The 18,355-nt window shown below is 45.8% G+C and overlaps 1 protein-coding gene across 1 annotated transcript in view; it reads left to right on the forward strand.

Moving 5' to 3' along the window:
* Positions 1 to 18,086, forward strand: part of ttc16 (tetratricopeptide repeat domain 16) — a 180,920-nt gene extending 162,834 nt beyond the window's left edge. Inside the window, exon 19 of the mRNA XM_080212074.1 lies at positions 13,570 to 18,086. Within this exon, the coding sequence (XP_080068200.1) occupies positions 13,570 to 13,688 (119 nt within the window). The 3' untranslated portion in view covers positions 13,689 to 18,086. The remainder of the gene's footprint in view (positions 1 to 13,569) is intronic.
* The last annotated feature ends 269 nt before the right edge of the window (positions 18,087 to 18,355 follow it).

Genomic DNA, 18,355 nt, shown 5'->3' on the forward strand with positions numbered 1-18,355 from the left:
AATGAATCACCTCGCACTTATCAGGGTTAAGTTCCATCTACCACTTTTCGGCCCAGCTCTGCATCCTATCAATGTCTCTTTGCAGCCTACAAGAGCCATCCACTTCATCCACTATTCCACCAATCTTGGTGTCATCAGCAAATTTACTAACCCATCCTTCAGCCCCTTCTTCCAAGTCATTGATAAAAATCACAAATAGCAGAGGACCCAGCACTGATCCCTGTGGTACACCGCTGGTAACTGGTCTTGAATCTGAAAGTTTTCCCTCCACCGCCCTCTGTCTTCAATGAGATATGATGTAGAGATGCCGGAGTTGGACTGGGGTAAAAACAAAAATATGTCTCTCAACACCAGCTTAAAGTTCAACAGGTTTATTTGTAGCAAACGCCACAAGCTTTTGGAACAGGCTGTCCCTTTGTCAGGTGGATGGGAGTTCTGATCACAAACAGGGCACAAAGACACAAACACAATTTACATGAATAATGATTGGAATGTGAGTCTTTACAGCTAATCAAGTCTTAAAGGTACAGTCAGTGTGAGTGGAGAGAGCATAAGCACAAATTAAACGGATGTGTCCTGTTTCCAGACAAGAAAATTAGTGAGATTTTGTAAGTCCAGGCAAGTCACGGGGGTTACAGATAGTGTGACATGAACCCAAGATCCCGGTTGAGGCCATCCTCATATGTGCGGAACTTGGCTATCAGTCTCTGCTCAGCGACTCTGCGCTGTCGTGTGTTGTGAAGGCCGCCTTGGAGAACACTTACCCGAAGATCAGAGGCCAAATGCCCGTGACTGCTGAAGTGTTCCCCAACAGGAAGAGAACAGCCTTGCCTGGTGATTGTCGAGCAGTGTTCATTCATCCATTGTTGTAGTGTCTGCATGGCCTCCCCAATATATCAAGCCTCAGGACATCCTTTCCTGCAGCATATCAGGTAGACAACATTGGCCGAGTTGCAAGAGTATGTGGCATGTACCTGGTGGATGGGAGTCTCACGTGAGATGATGGCATCTGTGTCAATGATCCGGCACATCTTACAGAGGTTGCTGTGGCAGGGTTGTGTGGTGTCGTGGTCACTATTCTTCTGAAGGCTGGGTAGTTTGCTGCGGACAATAGTTTGTTTGAGGTTGTGCGGTTGTCTGAAGGCAAGAACAAAGAACAGCACAGGAAAACAGGCCCTTTGGCCCTACAGGCCCGCGCCGCCCATCTTAACACTCAGTGAGTGCCTTATCCAAGTCTTTCGTCGATCGTCAACGATTTTTGTCTACCTCTAGTGGAACTCCACAATAAAGGGGGTGCAAATTTAGGGAATTATATGTACGCCAGATGAAGGGAAATCCAATTCAGAGACAATTTATTGACACCAATCAACTAGAAAGTACGTTTTTGGGATGTGGGAGGAAACCAGAGCACCTGGAGAAAACCCACGCAAGCATGGGGATAACGTGCAAACTCCCACAGACTTTGATCCAAGCCAGAGATCTGACCCGGGTCCCTGTAACTGTACAGCAGACAGTGATAGTCACTGAGCTGACGTACTGCCCATCAATTGGTCCAGATTAAGCGTACACTAACGACGTGAAGCACTAGGCAACTCTCGAAGCAACATCCAAGAGCAACCCTCGCACAACCCACCACATGTATGCACCTTGTTGGCCATCAAGATGGATTGAATTGCCTGTGGATGTAAAATGAGACATCAATAAACATAAATAGACATACAACAGGCTCTACAGACAGTAATGGAAGATCCCCGATAGCTCCAACATAAGTGACAAGGTGAGCCTTAAAATTTGTTGGACGACTGACAGGAATCTCTTAATCCCAAGGAATGTCCTGAGGCTCTTGATCTTCAACTAGAACATTCTTTTGTATCCCTCCATCTCCAGTCTGCTCATATAACTATCCAGGTAAGTCTTAAACAACCCTAGCGTGTCCGCCTCCACCACCCTACTTGGCAGTGCATTCCAGGCCCCCACCACCCTGTGTAAAATACATCTCTCTAACATCTGAGTTATACCTCGCCCCTCTCACCTTGAGCCCATGACCCCTTGTGATCGTCGCCTCCAACCTGGGAAAAAGCTTCCCACTGTTCACTCTATCCATATCCTTCATAATCTTATACACCTCTATTAGGTCTCCCCTCATTCTCTGTCTTTCCAGGGAGAACAACCCCAGTTTGCCCAATCTCTCCTCATAGCTAAGACCCTCCATACCAGGCAACATCCTGGTAAACCTCTGCACTCTCTCCAAAACCTCCACATCCTTCTGGTAGTGCGGTGACCAGAACTGGACGCAGTACTCTAAATGTGGTCTAACCAATGTTCTATACAACTGCAACATCAGATTCCAGCTTTTATACTCTATACCCCGTCCTATAAAGGCAAGCATACCATATGCCTTCTTCACCACATTCTCCACCTGTGCTGCCACCTTCAAGGACTTGTGAACTTGCACACCCAGGTCCCTCTGTGTTTCTATACTCTTAATGCTCCTACCATTTATTGTATAACTCCCCCTACATTAGTTCTTCCAAAATGCATCACCTCGCATTTGTCTGGATTAAATTCCATCTGCCATTTCTCCGCCCAATTTACCAGCCTATCTACATCCTGCTGTATTGTCCAACACTGTTCATCGCTATCAGCAAGTCCAGCCATCTTTGTGTCATCCGCAAACTTGCTGATCACACCAGTTACTCCTTCTTCCAAATCATTTATATATATCACAAATAGCAGAGGTCCCAGTACAGAGCCCTGCAGAACACCACTAGTCACAGACCTCCAGCTAGAAAAAGACCCTTCCGCTGCTACCCTCTGTCTCCTGTGACCAAGCCAGTTCTCAACCCATCTAGCCACCTGTCCTTGTATCCCAAGAGCCTTAACCTTCTTCACCAACCTACCATGAGGGACTTTGTCAAACATCTTACTGAAATCCATATAGACGACATCCAGGGCCCTTCTTTCGTCAACCGTTTTTGTCACCTCCTCAAAAAATTCCACCATATTTGTAAGGCATGACCTCCCTCTTATGCTGTCTGTCACTATTGAGATTATTCCATTCTAAATGCGCATACATCCTATGTCTAAGAATCCTCTCCAACAACTTCCCTATCACGGACGTCAAGCTCACCGGCCTGTAATTACCCGGGTTATTCCTGCAAGAAGTGGGGATGTGAGGATGGCCTTGGTGAGATGTTCGTTTTCATTAATGACATGTTGAAGGCTCCGGAGGTGATGTCGTAGCCTCTCCGCTCCGGGGAAGTACTGGACGACGAAGGGTACCCTGTCCACTGTGTCCCATGTTTGTCTTCTGAGGAGGTCGGTGCACTCACAAGACAGCCCCAAACATAACCCAAGCACAACACAACACCATCTGTGCTCTCAAGACCAACCGCAACATTGTCATCAAACCAGCAAAGGAGGGGCCATCGTCATACTGAACAGGACAGATTACTGCAAAGTAGTGTACCGACAACTGAACAATGAGGAACACTACAGACAGTTACCCACAGATCCGACCAAAGAACACACCGTCAACTCAACACTCTGATCAAGACCTTTGATCTGGACCTTCAGAGCACCCTCTGTGCTCCCACCTCACGTACTCCCTGCATTGAAGACTTCTACTGCCTCCTGAAGATACACAAGGCAAACACACCTGGCCGTCCCATCGCATTGGGCAATGGGACCCTGTGCGAGGACCTCTCCAGCTACGTCGAGGGCATCCTGAAACCCATTGTGCAAAGAACCCCCAGCTTTTGTAGCGACACCATGGACTTCCTACAGAAACTCAGCACACATGGAGCAGTTGAACCAGGGATACTCCTCGTCACAATGGATGTCTCGGCGCTCTACACCAACATCCCCCACAGTGATGGCATTGCTGCAACTGCCTCAGTACTCAATGCTGACAACTGCCAGTTTCCAGATGCAATTTTACAATTCATCTGCTTCATCCTGGACCACAATGTCTTCACCTTCAGCATCCAGTTCTTCATCCAGACACACAGAACAGCCACGGGGACCAACTTTGCACCTCAAATGCCAACATCTTCATGCACAGGTTCGAACAAGTTTTCTTCACTGCACAGGACCTTCAACTGATGCTATAGACTAGGTACGTCGATGATATTTTCTTCCTTTGAACTCATGGTGAACAATCACTGAAATAACGATATGATGACATCAACAAGTTCCGTCCCACAATCAGACTCACCGTGGACTACTCTCTGGAATCGGTTACATTCTCGGACACACGTAACTCCGTTAAGGACGGCCACCTCAGCACCTCACTGTACCTCACAATGTCCCAGTTCTACAGCTTCCACCCTAAACACGTTAAAGAAGCCATCCCCTACAGACAAGCCCTCCGTATACACAGGATCCGCGCAGATAAGAGGATCGCAACAGACACCTCCAGATGCTGAAAGATGCCCTCATAAGAACAGGATATGACGCTCAACTCATCAATCGACAGTTCCGATGCGCCACAGACAAAAACTGCACTGACCTCCCGAGAAGACAAACACGGGACACAGTGGACAGAGTCGTCCAGTACTTCCCTGGAGCGGAGAGGCTACAACATCTTCTCCAGAGCCTTTAACATTTCATTGATGAAGACGAACATCTCGCCAAGGCCATCCCCACGCCCCAACTTCTTGCCTTCAAACAACCGCACAACCACAGACCATTCATTGCAGCAAACTACCCAGCCTTCAGGAGAACAGTGACCAAACACCACACAACCTTGCCACAGCAACCTCTATAAGATGTGCCGGATCATCAACATGGATGCCACCATTTCATGTGAGAACCCCATCCACCAGGTATACGGTACATACTCTTGATACGCTGCAGAAAAGGATGCCCCGAGGCTTGGTACATTGGGGAGACCATGCAGACGCTACTACAGCATATGAATGAACACTGCTCGGCAATCACCAGGCAAGACTGTTCTCTACCTCTACTTCAGCGGTCACGGGCATTCGGCCTCTGATAAGAACATAAGAACCTAAGAAGTAGGAGCAGGAGTAGGCCATCTAGCCCCTCGAGCCTGCCCCGCCATTCAATAAGATCATGGCTGATCTGAAGTAGCTGAGTTCCACTTTCCCGCTTTCTCCCCATAACCCTTAATTCCCTTGCCGACCAAAAACCTATCCACCCGTGACTTAAATGTATTTAGCGAGGTAGCCTCCACCACTTCAGCGGGCAGAGAATTCCAGAGATTCACCACCCTTTGAGTGAAGAAGTTCCTCCTCAACTCCGTTCTAAACTGCACCCCCCCCCGCTTATCTTGAGGCTGTGCCCTGTAGTCCTGCTGTCCTTTCTGAGCGGGAAGAATCTCTCTACCTCTACCCTATCCATCCCCTTCATTATCTTATACGTCTCTATAAGATCCCCCCTCATCCTTCTAAACTCCAATGAGTACAGACCCAGTCTATTTCGTCTCTCTTCATAGTCCAACACCCTCATCTCCAGTATCAGCCTAGTGAACCTCCTCTGCACCCCCTCCAAGGCCAAAATATCCTTGCGCAAGTGCGGCGACCAAAACTGCACGCAATACTCCAGCTGCGGCCTCACCAGTGCCCTGTACAGTCGCAGCAAGACCTCCCTGCTTTTATATTCTATCCCCCTCGCTATAAAAGCCAGCATCCCATTCACCTTCTTGATCACCTGCTGCACCTGCAGACTGGGTTTTTGTGACTCATGCACAAGGACCCCCAGGTCCCTCTGCTCCATAGCATGCTGCAGCTTTTCACCCTTTAAATAGTAATCCCTCCGACTATTATTCCTGCCAAAGTGGATAACCTCACACTTGCTAACATTGTACTCCATCTGCCAGGTCCTCGCCCACTCGCTCAGCCTATCCAGATCCCTCTGCAGACTTTCCACACCCTCCGCACAATTTGCTTTTCCACTCATCTTTGTGTCATCAGCAAATTTCGACACCCTACACTCAGCCCCCTCCTCCAGATCATCTATATAAATGGTAAATAGTTGAGGCCCTAGCACCGATCCCTGCGGCATTCCACCAGTTACCAACCGCCAATCAGAATAGCACCCATTGATACCAACTCTCTGCCTCCTATTAGACAACTAATCCTCTATCCATGCTAACACCTTACCCCCAACTCCATGCTCCCTAACCTTCTGAAGCAACCTTTTGTGCGGCACCTTATCAAACGCCTTTTGAATATCGAGAAACACCACATCCACCGGTTCCCCTCTGTCTACTGCACTAGTCACACCCTCATAGAATTCCAATAAATTTGTCAAACACCACTTCCCCTTAACGAATCCGTGCTGCGTCTGCTCAATCAAACAATTCTTCTCTAGGTGCCTCGCTATTTCTTCTTTGATGACGGATTCCAGCATTTTTTCAACAACAGACATTAAACTAACCGGCCTATAATTCCCTGCCTTTTGCCTGCTACCTTTTTTAAACAACGGCGTAACATTAGCCGTTTTCCAATCTTCCGGCACTTCCCCGGAATCCAGCGAAGTTTGGTAAATAATCACTAAGGCATCCACTATCACCTCTGCTATTTCCTTCAGAACCCTGGGATGCATTCCATCCGGTCCTGGGGACTTGTCCACCTTCAGTCCCATTAGTCGATCAAGCACTACCTCTCTAGTGACAGTAATCGCATTCAGGCGCTCAACTCCTACCATCCTTCTATCTTTAATATCCGGCAAACTATTCGCGTCCTCCTCCGTGAAGACCGAGGCAAAAAACTTATTTAAGGCCTTAGCCATTTCCTCATCTCCCACCACTAAATCCCCCCTCTCATCCTCTAAGGGTCCAACATTCACTTTAGCCAGCCTCCTCTTCTTTATATATTTGTAAAAACTCTTACTGTCCTTTTTTATATTTAGTGCTAGTTTAGCTTCATAGTCTATCCTTCCTTTCTTTATCAACTTCTTAGTCATTCTTTGTTGATTTTTAAACCTCTCCCAATTTTCTACTCGCCCACTACTTTTAGCCACTCTAGACGCATCAGCTTTTAATACTCTCCTTTATTTCCTTCGATAACCACGGCTGATTATCCATTCTCCTACGTTCCTTTTTTACCATTGGAATATATTTCTACTGAGCACCGAAAAAGATCTCCTTAAAGATCCTCCACTGTTCCTCAACAGCCCTACCGACCAATCTGCGCCCCCAATCAACATTCGCCAATTCCTCTCTCATCCTATCGTATTCCCTTCTGTTCAAACAGAGGACACAGGTCCGGGACCCTACTTTCTCATCCTCCATCTGCATCAAAAACTCAACCATACAATGATCGCTCATCCCAAGAGCATCCCTCACAACAAGATCCCTAATTCTACCTGCCTCGTTACACAACACCGGTTCTAAGATAGTTCGCTCCCTCATCGGCTCCGTCACACGCTGTTCAAGGAAACTATCCCGGCAGCATTCCAAGAACTCTTCCTCAAGCCCACCGCGTTCGACTTGGGTCAACCAATCAATATGTAGATTGAAATCCCCCATAATTATTGCCGTTCCATTCCTGCACGCATCATTTATTTGCTTGTTTATAGCCCGCCCCACCTCCAAGTTATTATTTGGGGCCCTATAGACCACACCCACCAGCGTCTTCCTCCCCATACTGTTCCTTATCTCCACCCACAACGATTCCACGTTCTGCTCTTTGGAGCCTATATCTTCCCTTACTACCACCCTGATATTATCCTTAATCAGCAGAGCTACCCCACCCCTTTCTTCCTCCCTTCTATCCTTCCTAAACACTTGATACCCCTGGACATTCAGCTCCCAGTCCCTGTCACCTTGCAACCACGTTTCTGTAATGGCCACCAGATCATATCCATTTGTGCTGATCTGCGCCACCAGCTCATTCACTTTGTTCCGAATGCTTCGTGCATTTGGGTAAAGTGTCTTTATCCCAGCCTTTATCTGGTCCCTATTTGAAGGGACGCTACCAATCTTTCTCATGCCCCCTACTCCCTTTATTATTGGGACATCCTCAACATTTTCCCGTGCCCATACCCTCTCTTTTACTTTAGACATTGTAATTCCTCCCACCCCTGCACCTCCTCTCCTCCCCCCCCAAATTAGTTTAAAGCCTTATCTACAATCCTAGTTGTACGATTCGCCAGGACTCTGTTCCCAGCACGGTTCTGACCAAGACCATCCCATCTGAACAGGTCCCACCTGCCCCAATACTGGTGCCAATGCCCCATAAATTCAAACCCATTCCTCCCACACCAATCCCTGAGCCACCCATTCATCTCTTTATTCCTATCTACCCTTCGCCCATCTGCACGCAGTTCAGGTAGTAATCCAGAGATAACCACCTTGTTGGTTCTGCTTTTTAATTTCATTCCCAGCTTTTCATACTCCCTCTGCAGATCCTTAGTTCCCATTTTGCCTATGTCGTTGGCACCCACATGTACCACAACGACCGGATTCTCACCTTCCCACTCCAGGTTCCTCTGCAGCCCAGATGAGACATCCCAGACCCGAGCACCAGGCAGACAACGCACCCTTCTGTATTCTTTATCATTGTGACAAAAGACAGTGTCTATACCCTTAACTACACTATCCCCAATTACCACTACATTCCTCTTCTTCCCCTTTGTCCTGTGTCTGCACCACTGTACTGTGGGCAGTTTGCTCATAAACCTTACAGCCATCGTTCTTGTCCACACTCAGAGCAAGAACCTCAAACCTGTTGTGCAGATTGAGAGGCTGAGGCCTTTGGGTCCCCCCCCTCCTTCCTCCCCACTCCTCCCTCCTCCCTCTCACCCTTCCTCCCCACCTTCCCCTCCTTCCTCTCACCCTTCCTCCCCCCTCTCCCCCTCCTTTCTCTCACCCTTCCTCCCCACTCCCCCTTCCTCCCCACTCCCCTCTCCTTCCTCTCACTCTTCCTCCCCACTCCCCCCTCCTTCCTCCCCCCAGCAGCACCCTCTTGTTCCTGACCCTTAGAGTTAGCCAGTCTAGGGGGTGTGGATCTCTCTTGCACCCCATTATCTAGGTTACACTCCCTCTCCCTGATGACCCTCAGTGTCTGAAGCTCAGAGGTCAGCTCATCTACTTTGAGCTGGAGCTCTTCAAGCATCCAGCACTTACTACAGACATGGTCACGGGAAGGACCTTGGGGTCCGCCAGCTCCACATCATACAGAAACAGCACATCACATGCCCCTCCATTATAGTCCCTTAGTGATTTCTAAACACAGTTAAGAATTTAATAAGAACATAAGAAAGATCATAAGAAATAGGAGTAGGCCACCTAGCCCTTCGAGCCTGCCCCGCCATTCAATAAGATCATGGCTGATCTGAAGTGGCTCAGTTCCACTTTCCCACCTTCTCCCCATAACCCTTAATTCCCTTGCCTACCAAAAACCTATCTACCCGCGTCTTAAATATATTTAGCGAGGTAGCCTCCACCACTTCAATGGGCAGAGAATTCCAGAGATTCACCACCCTTTGAGTGAAGAAGTTCCTCCTCAACTCCGTTCGAAACTGCCCCCCCCCCTTATCATGAGGCTGTGCCCTCTAGTCCTGCTGTCCTTTCTGAGCGGGAAGAACCTCTCCATCTCTACCCTATCCATCCCTCTCATCATCTTGTACATCTCAATGAGATCTCCCCTCATCCTTCTAAACTCTAATGAGTACAAGCCTAGTTTATTCAGCCTCTCCTCATAGCTCAACCCCCTCAACTCCAGTATCAGCCTAGTGAACCTCCTCTGCACTCCCTCCAAGGCCAAAATATCCTTGCGCAAGTACGATGACCAAAACTGCACACAGTACTCCAGCTGCGGCCTCACCACTGCCCTGTACAGTTGCAGCAAGACCTCCCTACTTTTATATTCAATCCCCCTCACTATGAAGGCCAGCATCCCATTTGCCTTCCTGACCACCTGCTGCACCTGCAGGCTGGGTTTTTGTGGCTCATGCACAAGGACCCCCAGGTCCCTCTGCACCGTATCATGCTGCAGCTTTTCGCCATGTAAGTAGTAGTCCTTCCTACCTTTTTTCCTACCAAAGTGGACAACCTCACTCTTGCATTTAAACTTACCTCGCCCTTTTCTGCCAAGCCCTTTGATCCAAAGCCCTTACTTCTCACTCTGCTTCCCTCTCACTCCGCTGCCCGCTGTCTACAGCAAGCCTCCTTTTAAACTTTGCGTGGTAAAAAAAAATCCCTTCCCAAAAGCCCCGCGGCCCACTTCCTGTCTAGTTTTTAAAGTAGAAAAATTGTTACAAAGCCCACAAAAATCTTTACAAAGGTAATCACTTAGCTTTACTCCGTGCGACCTTCACTCCACCCGCTCCAGCGAAAAGATCGGGTAAGCGTTCTCCAAGGCGGCCTTCACAACACACGACAGCGCAGAGTCGCTGAGCAGAGACTGATAGCCAAGTTCCGCACACATGAGGACGGCCTCACCCGGGATCTTGGGTTCATGTCACATTATCTGTAATCCCCACAACTTGCCTGGACTTGCAAAATCTCACTAACTTTCCTGTCAGGAAACAGGACACATCCTTTTAACCTGTGCTTATGCTCTCTCCACTCAAATTATCTGTGCCTTTAAGACTTGATTAGCTGTAAAGATTCACATTCCAATCATTATTCATGTAAATTGAGTGTGACTTTCTGCCCTGCTTGTGATCAGAACTCCTACCCACCTGACGAAGGGACAGCCTGTTCCGAAAGCTTGTGGTGTTTGCTACAGATAAACCTGTTGGACTTTAAGCTGGTGTTGTGAGACTTCTTTCTGTTTCTATGAGACAGCCAGTTACTTATCCAATCAGCCAAATTTCCTTCTATCCCACACCTCCTTACCTTCTTCATGAGCCTACTACAGGGAATCCTATCAAAATTACTTACTAAAATCCATGTATACGACATCAATTGCCTACCTTCATCTACACACTTAGTTACCTCCTCAAAGAATTCAATCAAATTTGTGAGGCAGGACTTACCCCTCACGAATCCATGCTCACTATCCCGGATTAAGCTGCATCTTTCCAAATGGTCGTAAGTCCTATCCCTAGAACCTTTTCCATTAACTTACTGACTGCCGATGTAAGACTAGCTGGCCTATGATTATCAGGGTCATTCCTACTTCCTTTCTTGAAGAGAGGAACAACATTTGCCACTCTTCAGTCCTCTGGCACAATTCCCATGGATAGTGAGGGCCCAAAGATCAAAGCTAAAGGCTCCGCAATCTCATCCCTTGACTCCCAAAGTATCCTAGGATATATCCCATCTGGCCAAGGGGACTTATTGGCCCTCAGGTTTTTCAAAATTGCTAATACATCTTCCCTCAGAACATCTACCTCCTCCATCCTATCAGCCGGTATCACACACTCATTGTCAAAAACACGGCCCCTCTCCTTAGTGAACACTGAAGAAAAGTATTCATTCAATGCCTCACCTATCTCTTCTGACTCCATGTACAAGTTCCCACTACTATCCTTGACTGGCCCTAGCCTCACCCTGGTCATTCTTTTATTTCTCACATAAGAATAAAAAGCCTTGAGGTTTTCCTTGATCCGATCCGCCAAGGACTTCTTATGCCCCCTCCTAGCTCTTCTAAGCTCTTTTTTTTTAAGTCATTCCTTCTACCTTGTAACCCTCAAGCGACCCAACTGAACCTTGTTTTCTCATCCTTACATACGATTCCTTTTTCCTCTTGACAAGGCATTCAACCGCTTTCGTGAACCATGGTTCTCTCACTCGGCCATTTCCTCCCTGCCTGACAGGGACATACCTATCAAGGACCAACAGTATTTGTTCCTTAAATAAGCTCCACTTTTCATTTGTGCCTTTACCTAACAGTTTCTGTTCCCATGTTATATGCTCCCTAATTCTTGCCTAATCACATCATAATTACCCCTGCCCCAATTATACACCTTGCCCTGCCATGTGACCCTGTCCCTCTTTGCAATAATGAAAGACACCAAATTGTGATCACTATCTCCAAAGTGCTCTCCCACAAACAAATCTAACACTTGGCCTGATTCATTACCCAATACCAAGTCCAATGTGGCCCCACCTCTTGACGGCTTAGCCACATATTGTGTCAGGAAACCCTCCTGTACACACTGTACAAAAAGTGTCCCATCCGAACTATTCGATCTGTAAAGGTTCCAATGAATATTTGGACAGTTAAAGTCACCCATGATAACTACCCTGTGACCTCAACACCTTTCCATAATCTGCTTTGCCATTTCCTCCTCCACATCTCTACCACTATTTGAGGGCCTATAGAAAACTCCTAACAACATGACTGCTCATTTCAAAGAACAAAGAACAACACAGCACAGGAAACAGGCCCTTCGGCCCTACAAGCCCATGCCGCCTATTTGAACACTCAGTGAGTGCCTCATTCCAATCCTCCTCCTATGACTTTTGTCTACATCTCATGGACTCCACAATAAAGGGGTGCAAATTTAGAGAATTATATGTGCGCCAGATTAAGGGAGATCCAATTTAGGGACAATTTATTAACACCAGTCAGCCCAAAAGCATGTCTTTGGGGTATGGGAGGAAACCGGAGCACCCGGAGAAAATCCACACAAGCACGGGGAGAATGTGCAAACTCCCATAGCCTCAAAATAAGTGGGGGGTGAGCAGTTTAGAACAGAGTTGAGGAGGAACTTCTTCACTCAAAGGGTGGTGAGTCTCTGGAATTCTCTGCCCATTGAAGTGGTGGAGGCTACCTCGCTAAATATATTTAAGCCACAGGTAGATAGGTTTCTGATAGACAGGGGAATTACGAGTTATGGGGAGAAAGCGGGAAAGTGGAACTGATCCACTTCAGATCAGCCATGACCTTATTGAACGGCGGGGCAGGCTCGAAGGGCTAGATGGCCTACTCCTGCCCCTATTTCTTATGTTCTTTTGTAATGCTACCCCTCCACCTCTCTTACCACCTTCCCTACTCTTACTGAAACACCTATACCCTGGAACTGCCAACAACCATTCCTGTCCTTGTTCTAACCATGCCTCCGTAATGGCCACAATATCATAGTCCCAACTACCAATCCACACTCCAAGTTTACCTACCTTACTCCTGATGCTGCTTGCATTGAAGTAGATACACTTCAACCCACCATCCTGTCTGCCTGTACACTCCTGCAACCTTGATACCTTCCTTGGTACCTCACTATCCTCAACACTGGCTTTGGACTACAGCTCGTTTTCCCATCCCTCTGACAAATTAGTTTAAACCCCCCCCCCCGAAGAGCCGTAGCAAATTTCGTTCCTAGGATATTGGTGCCCCTCTGGTTCAGGTGCAAACCGTCCTGTTTGTACAGGTCCCACCTTCCCCAGAATGTGCTCCAATTATCCATGGTATTTTGTACCATTGCTCTTCCTCTTGTTTCTTTTCCATTGTATTAGATTGAGAACCTGATATCTACGCTGGTGTATACTTGGACTTAGAAGCTAGCTCTCAATTTAGCCCTTCAGAGTGGTGACTAGATCAGATTTCAACATGTTAATGTGTGCATTTTTCAACTGTGTATTTTTTTACTGCAGATAAGGAGAATTGACAGCTTCTTGAGGTACTGACAATTCCTGTTATTATTCCACAGATGACAGTTGTCAAGATCAACTTGGGACTAATTGTGTACTGGCAATAAAAGTCAATCTGTGCTCCCATTGGTATTACAGCAAAGCTTGCTGCAGGTCCTGTAGAACTGTTAATTCATAGTACAGGCTGGCAGAATCACTGTACGTCCCAAGATGTGAACGAAAGAATGATGTGTGCCTGATTAGAATTAGTTTTCCTGCAAGAATAGAGTGACTTCTTCCCATGGGAACCTGTGCGATATTGCTATCCCATTGTGCTGGATGAAGAAAAATTTGCTATGAGGCTGTCGGGTTTCCTGGACCCTCAGAAGCTTTTAGCCCAGTGCATGCTGTCATATATAGCATTCTGCCCATCAGTATTTGGCAGAGCCATTGTACCCTATTCCAGATATGCAGTTATAAATTATTTTATTACCATGCAACCACAAATAATGCTACTGAACATGGAGACATGATTGTATGAATGATGATTAACTCTGCAAACTATTATGCAAGGCCATTTATCACAACCATTCCTTATTTAATGTAATTCCATATTACGTGCTAAGTGATAGGGTAGGTAATAGTTCAATGTCAATACAACATGTCTATTTTTATTATACTAATTACAAATACTTTATCATTTCTAATAAAGATCCAGGGTGAATGGCTCCCAACCAAATGATCATGATATTAATCATCAATGTTGCCTGTAACTGCAGCACTCTTTTGCTCAGTCCATTGCTTCAACCTCAATCAGTCCAGTCCCTCTGAATTAATTGTTTCCTTGCTATATGTCATGATAGTCTCCATGGCCCTTTGGGTCTGGATTTTCAGCTTGGCAAGCATTTAAAAATGGTGGGTAGACAAGATTCTGGCAGCTTTCATTGACACAGAGAAGAAGTCAGGTAGCCAGCCCATATGTAGTGCTCCACTCTTTGTTGCTCTATTATGGGGATAGACAGTTCAGTCTCATCATCCCCCGCACTTTTGGTAGAGTCAGGCCCCTTCTGTAAGTTGGCATAGTTCACAGCCTCTGAGGAGTTTTGAATGACAGGGGAACCTGAGCTCTGAGCCGTTAACCAAGGAAGAACAGCCATTTGCATTGCCATTGAAATACATCGACCCTCTTACTGTCTCATAAAGCTGTCAATCAATAACAGCTAATCATAGGATCTGTCGGAAATTGTTTTCCACTTCATATCTTGTAATCTGTGCAAATAAACAAGGCAGTGAAAAGGAACAAAGTTGTTACAGTGTCAGCCAAACGTAGCTTTTCATTCTCCTCTGCAACTGCGTAGGCATTGCTTACTGAGTTCTAAGTAGATTAGCCATTCATGGAGTTCAGTCAGGCATTCATAATGAAATCTTCAGCATTTTCTGTTCCAACTATTTTAGGTTCCAGCTTCCGCAGTAATTTGCCTTTGATTCATAATAAGATCGCCTGTCAAATCAACAAAAGCAAACAGAACCAATGGTTTCATTGAATGCCTGGCTGAGTTCCAAGAAGTCTCACTTCTCACGGACATTGACCCAGAGGGCAGAATTCTGCCCAATGTCCCGTGATGGGAACGGAGTATTTCCTGCTGTGGAAGCCAATGGGAAACCACGCCACTTCTTCCAGCTCTTATCTCATTAATTATGCAATTTAGTGCTATATTCCGCAGCATGGCATGTCCTGTGTCATATCTGGATGCCCTATTTAAAAGGCACCCAACATCACTGACCCACCCAATGAAGAAAAAAGATAGGCCTGCAGGAACTCTGATCTTGGGAGGTGGGCCTCCTTAATGACACTGAATCTAGAAGATTGACCTGATCGATGCTTCTTCCCCCAGCCACTGCTGTGGTGTTCCATGATCACTGGCATCCTCCCTTCCAAACTCCTTCCCTACCTCCACTGGCAGCCCCAGGCAATCTTCGGATAAGTCCTAACTTAATGCCGCATTGTTCTGGATATGTTCTGGACTGACATGTTTTCCTGCTGGTATTGCGGACAATCAGACATGAAGGAAAGATTCCTGTCAGGCTTTCATTCTATTAGTGGGATATATAATAACTCCAGAAGTCGGCTGTAAAGGAACAGTGCTTTATTGCACAAAATAAAGTAAAGCAAAAAACACAAGCCTGTAGTGAGCACAAATAGATCCCAACTGGGCCAAGGCAATAATGGACCCACTCAGGGGTCTGCTTTATATAGGACTCGGTAAATGGGTTAGTGAGTTAATTACCAATCCTCAGGGAGATTGTATTCAATGGGTCTCACAGGGAAGTCAATCAGTGATCTCCCCATGCAAGTCCTGGGGGTTATCATAGGATGCAAATCCATTTCATACTGGCCACCAGTGGGTTTCCCAATTGGCTGTGGCAGGAGACCCCACAGGAAATTCATGCTGACAGAAAACTGATTTTTGAGCCTCCTGCTGAGGCCCCATGCCTTTGGAACTGCCAGTGGGGTGGGAGGGATGAAATTCCTTCCTTTCTCTAAAATTGCTGGCAGACCTGCTAAGGCTTTCCAGCATTTTTTTAGTTCTATAGAAATAGCTGTTTGATTGAGATTTCTACTTGTAACAGCTGCTGTATTGTTGAAAAAGTTTTTCACTGCTGATGTGTTTATTGACGGACAATTAGAAGGGCTGACATAAATATAAAGCTCATGACATTGGCGCTATTTTAAGGGATTATAACCTGAGCCTTTTTCTTTTCAAAGCATCTTTTTAAAGGATCTTTTCAAAACCTCACTTTGTGTCTAATTCAGGATCATTTAAAAGAATTGTCACTGACTTATAGTTCCATAAAACAGTGATTCATAGAATCCTACAGTGCAGAAGTATGGCATTCAGTCCATCAAGTCTGCACTGACCACAATTCGTCCCAGGCCATATCCCCATAACTCCATGCATTTACCCTGCTAGTCCCCCTGACACTAAGTGATAATTTAACATGGCTAATCTGTGCATCCTTGGACTGTGGGAGGAAACCCACGCAGACACAGGGAGAATGTGCAAACTCCACACAGTTGAACTGGGTCCCTGGTGCTGTGAGGCAGCAGTGCTAACCACTATGCCACCATACTGGGAGAATAGGTATGGAAGGAGCAAAGGAGAAATGAGGGGACGTGGGGCATACAAGGAGGCGTGTGGTGTAGATGGGGGTTAGCTATTAGTGTGCCTGACATTAACATTAGGCCAATATCCCATTAAATGAAAGTGGGCATTCCAGCCTGTCACCTGACTCTTCAGAACAAAAATAATGGGGGCCTTCTGAATAGAGACAGGTTTGAGGTGGTGAGAGCTCCCCTGACTCCCAACTTGTGCTTCCCTCGTGAAAATCCAGACTTTAGTATTTGGAATAGCTGTTAATCCAATGATTAGCGTGCTGTCACTTCCTGGACTCATCATGTCCCTGTTGCTTCATCAATGATTTCGGCTCAATACACCTTAGTCCAGTGGCTCAATCCAGTAGCTGTACACTTTACATTTCTTCAGTTCGTGAAAAGTGCTGATACTGTTCAAGATATTCTTTACTCTGATATTCCAGAACTTTCCATCAAAGGAAATGATAGGGAGCACATCAGTGAAACATCAGTGTGTCCAACATCTTGCTTCCAATGATTCAAATATTCCAAAGACAATAATTAACATTGTACAGCTTAATGGGAAAATACTCAGTTTCTGGTCAGTAACTTCCTTGATACAGTTTAAATGGGCACTTTTGGGATGAATCGACCAAAAGTGTGGAAAATAGGGGTTTGAGCAGTTAGAGGGAGTGACGGTAAATATCTTTGTTAATGAAAGTTAATGACAAATGAGCTAAGTAGTCTGTACTGATTGGAGTTTTAATTTCTGGAATAAACTGTGCTCATGTAAAGCTGGCAAATTGGGTCAAAATCACAATCGCCTAATATATATTCCCATTTCCCAATCTGAAAATAACTAACTGTCTGTCACCACTAACCTAAAAATATCCAGGTCCCTCCCAATCATAATAATCCCTGTCTGCCTGCCAATGTTGATGGTTATTGCTGCATCTGTATCTGCAGCCCTGAATGTACCAGCCTGTCAGTTATGCTGCTAAAGCCCTTTGTAAAGGTTCTGGGAAGCCCCTTCTCACATCAAATATCCAAATGTTCCAGCTGTGTTGTTTTAAAGTTTTTGGTTGTGTCAGATAGTCCCAGTGACTATATTTTCTCTGTAAGTAATAAAATTTTGTAACTTTTTTAGAGAAAATAATGTTCTTCAGTTATCAATCCTATACAGTTATGTCAAAAAATTCAGGCTTAATGCTGCAAATGTGCTTTAATATTTAATAACATAACTGTTAATTTTATAGTTCTATTATTGTTAATGGTATTTTGGTTGCCTTTTTCCCAGCTGCATTTTACAGTTTCAGATATGCTCAGTAAAATTCTTCCATTTCATCTAGTCCAAAACATTTAGCCAGCCTTCATGGAGTTAGGGGGAAAAAAAGAAAAGCACATTGGAACAATCTGTGCAAAGTTTGTATATATTTTAAAACCAATACTTTACAAAAAATAATAAACAAGTTTGTACATGTGGCCGAATTTTTCAGTTCATTTTGAGCAGGGTAAATGCATGGTATTATGGGAAGAGGGCCTGCGAGGGATGGTCAGTGCAGGCTCGATGAGAGAATGGCCTCCTACACTTTGGGATTCTATGATTTTAAATGAATGAGAGTCGTACCAGTAATTTTTGTCGCTTTAATAATATCTGGAAACAGGCAGAATTGCAGTTGTCTATCCTAGATACACGCCTGAGGTAGATTTACAATGGCAGAGTTTCAGAATCA

Source organism: Carcharhinus amblyrhynchos, chromosome 25 (genome assembly GCF_965287045.1).
Source record: "Carcharhinus amblyrhynchos chromosome 25, sCarAmb.v2.hapA, whole genome shotgun sequence".
NCBI lineage: Eukaryota > Metazoa > Chordata > Chondrichthyes > Carcharhiniformes > Carcharhinidae > Carcharhinus > Carcharhinus amblyrhynchos.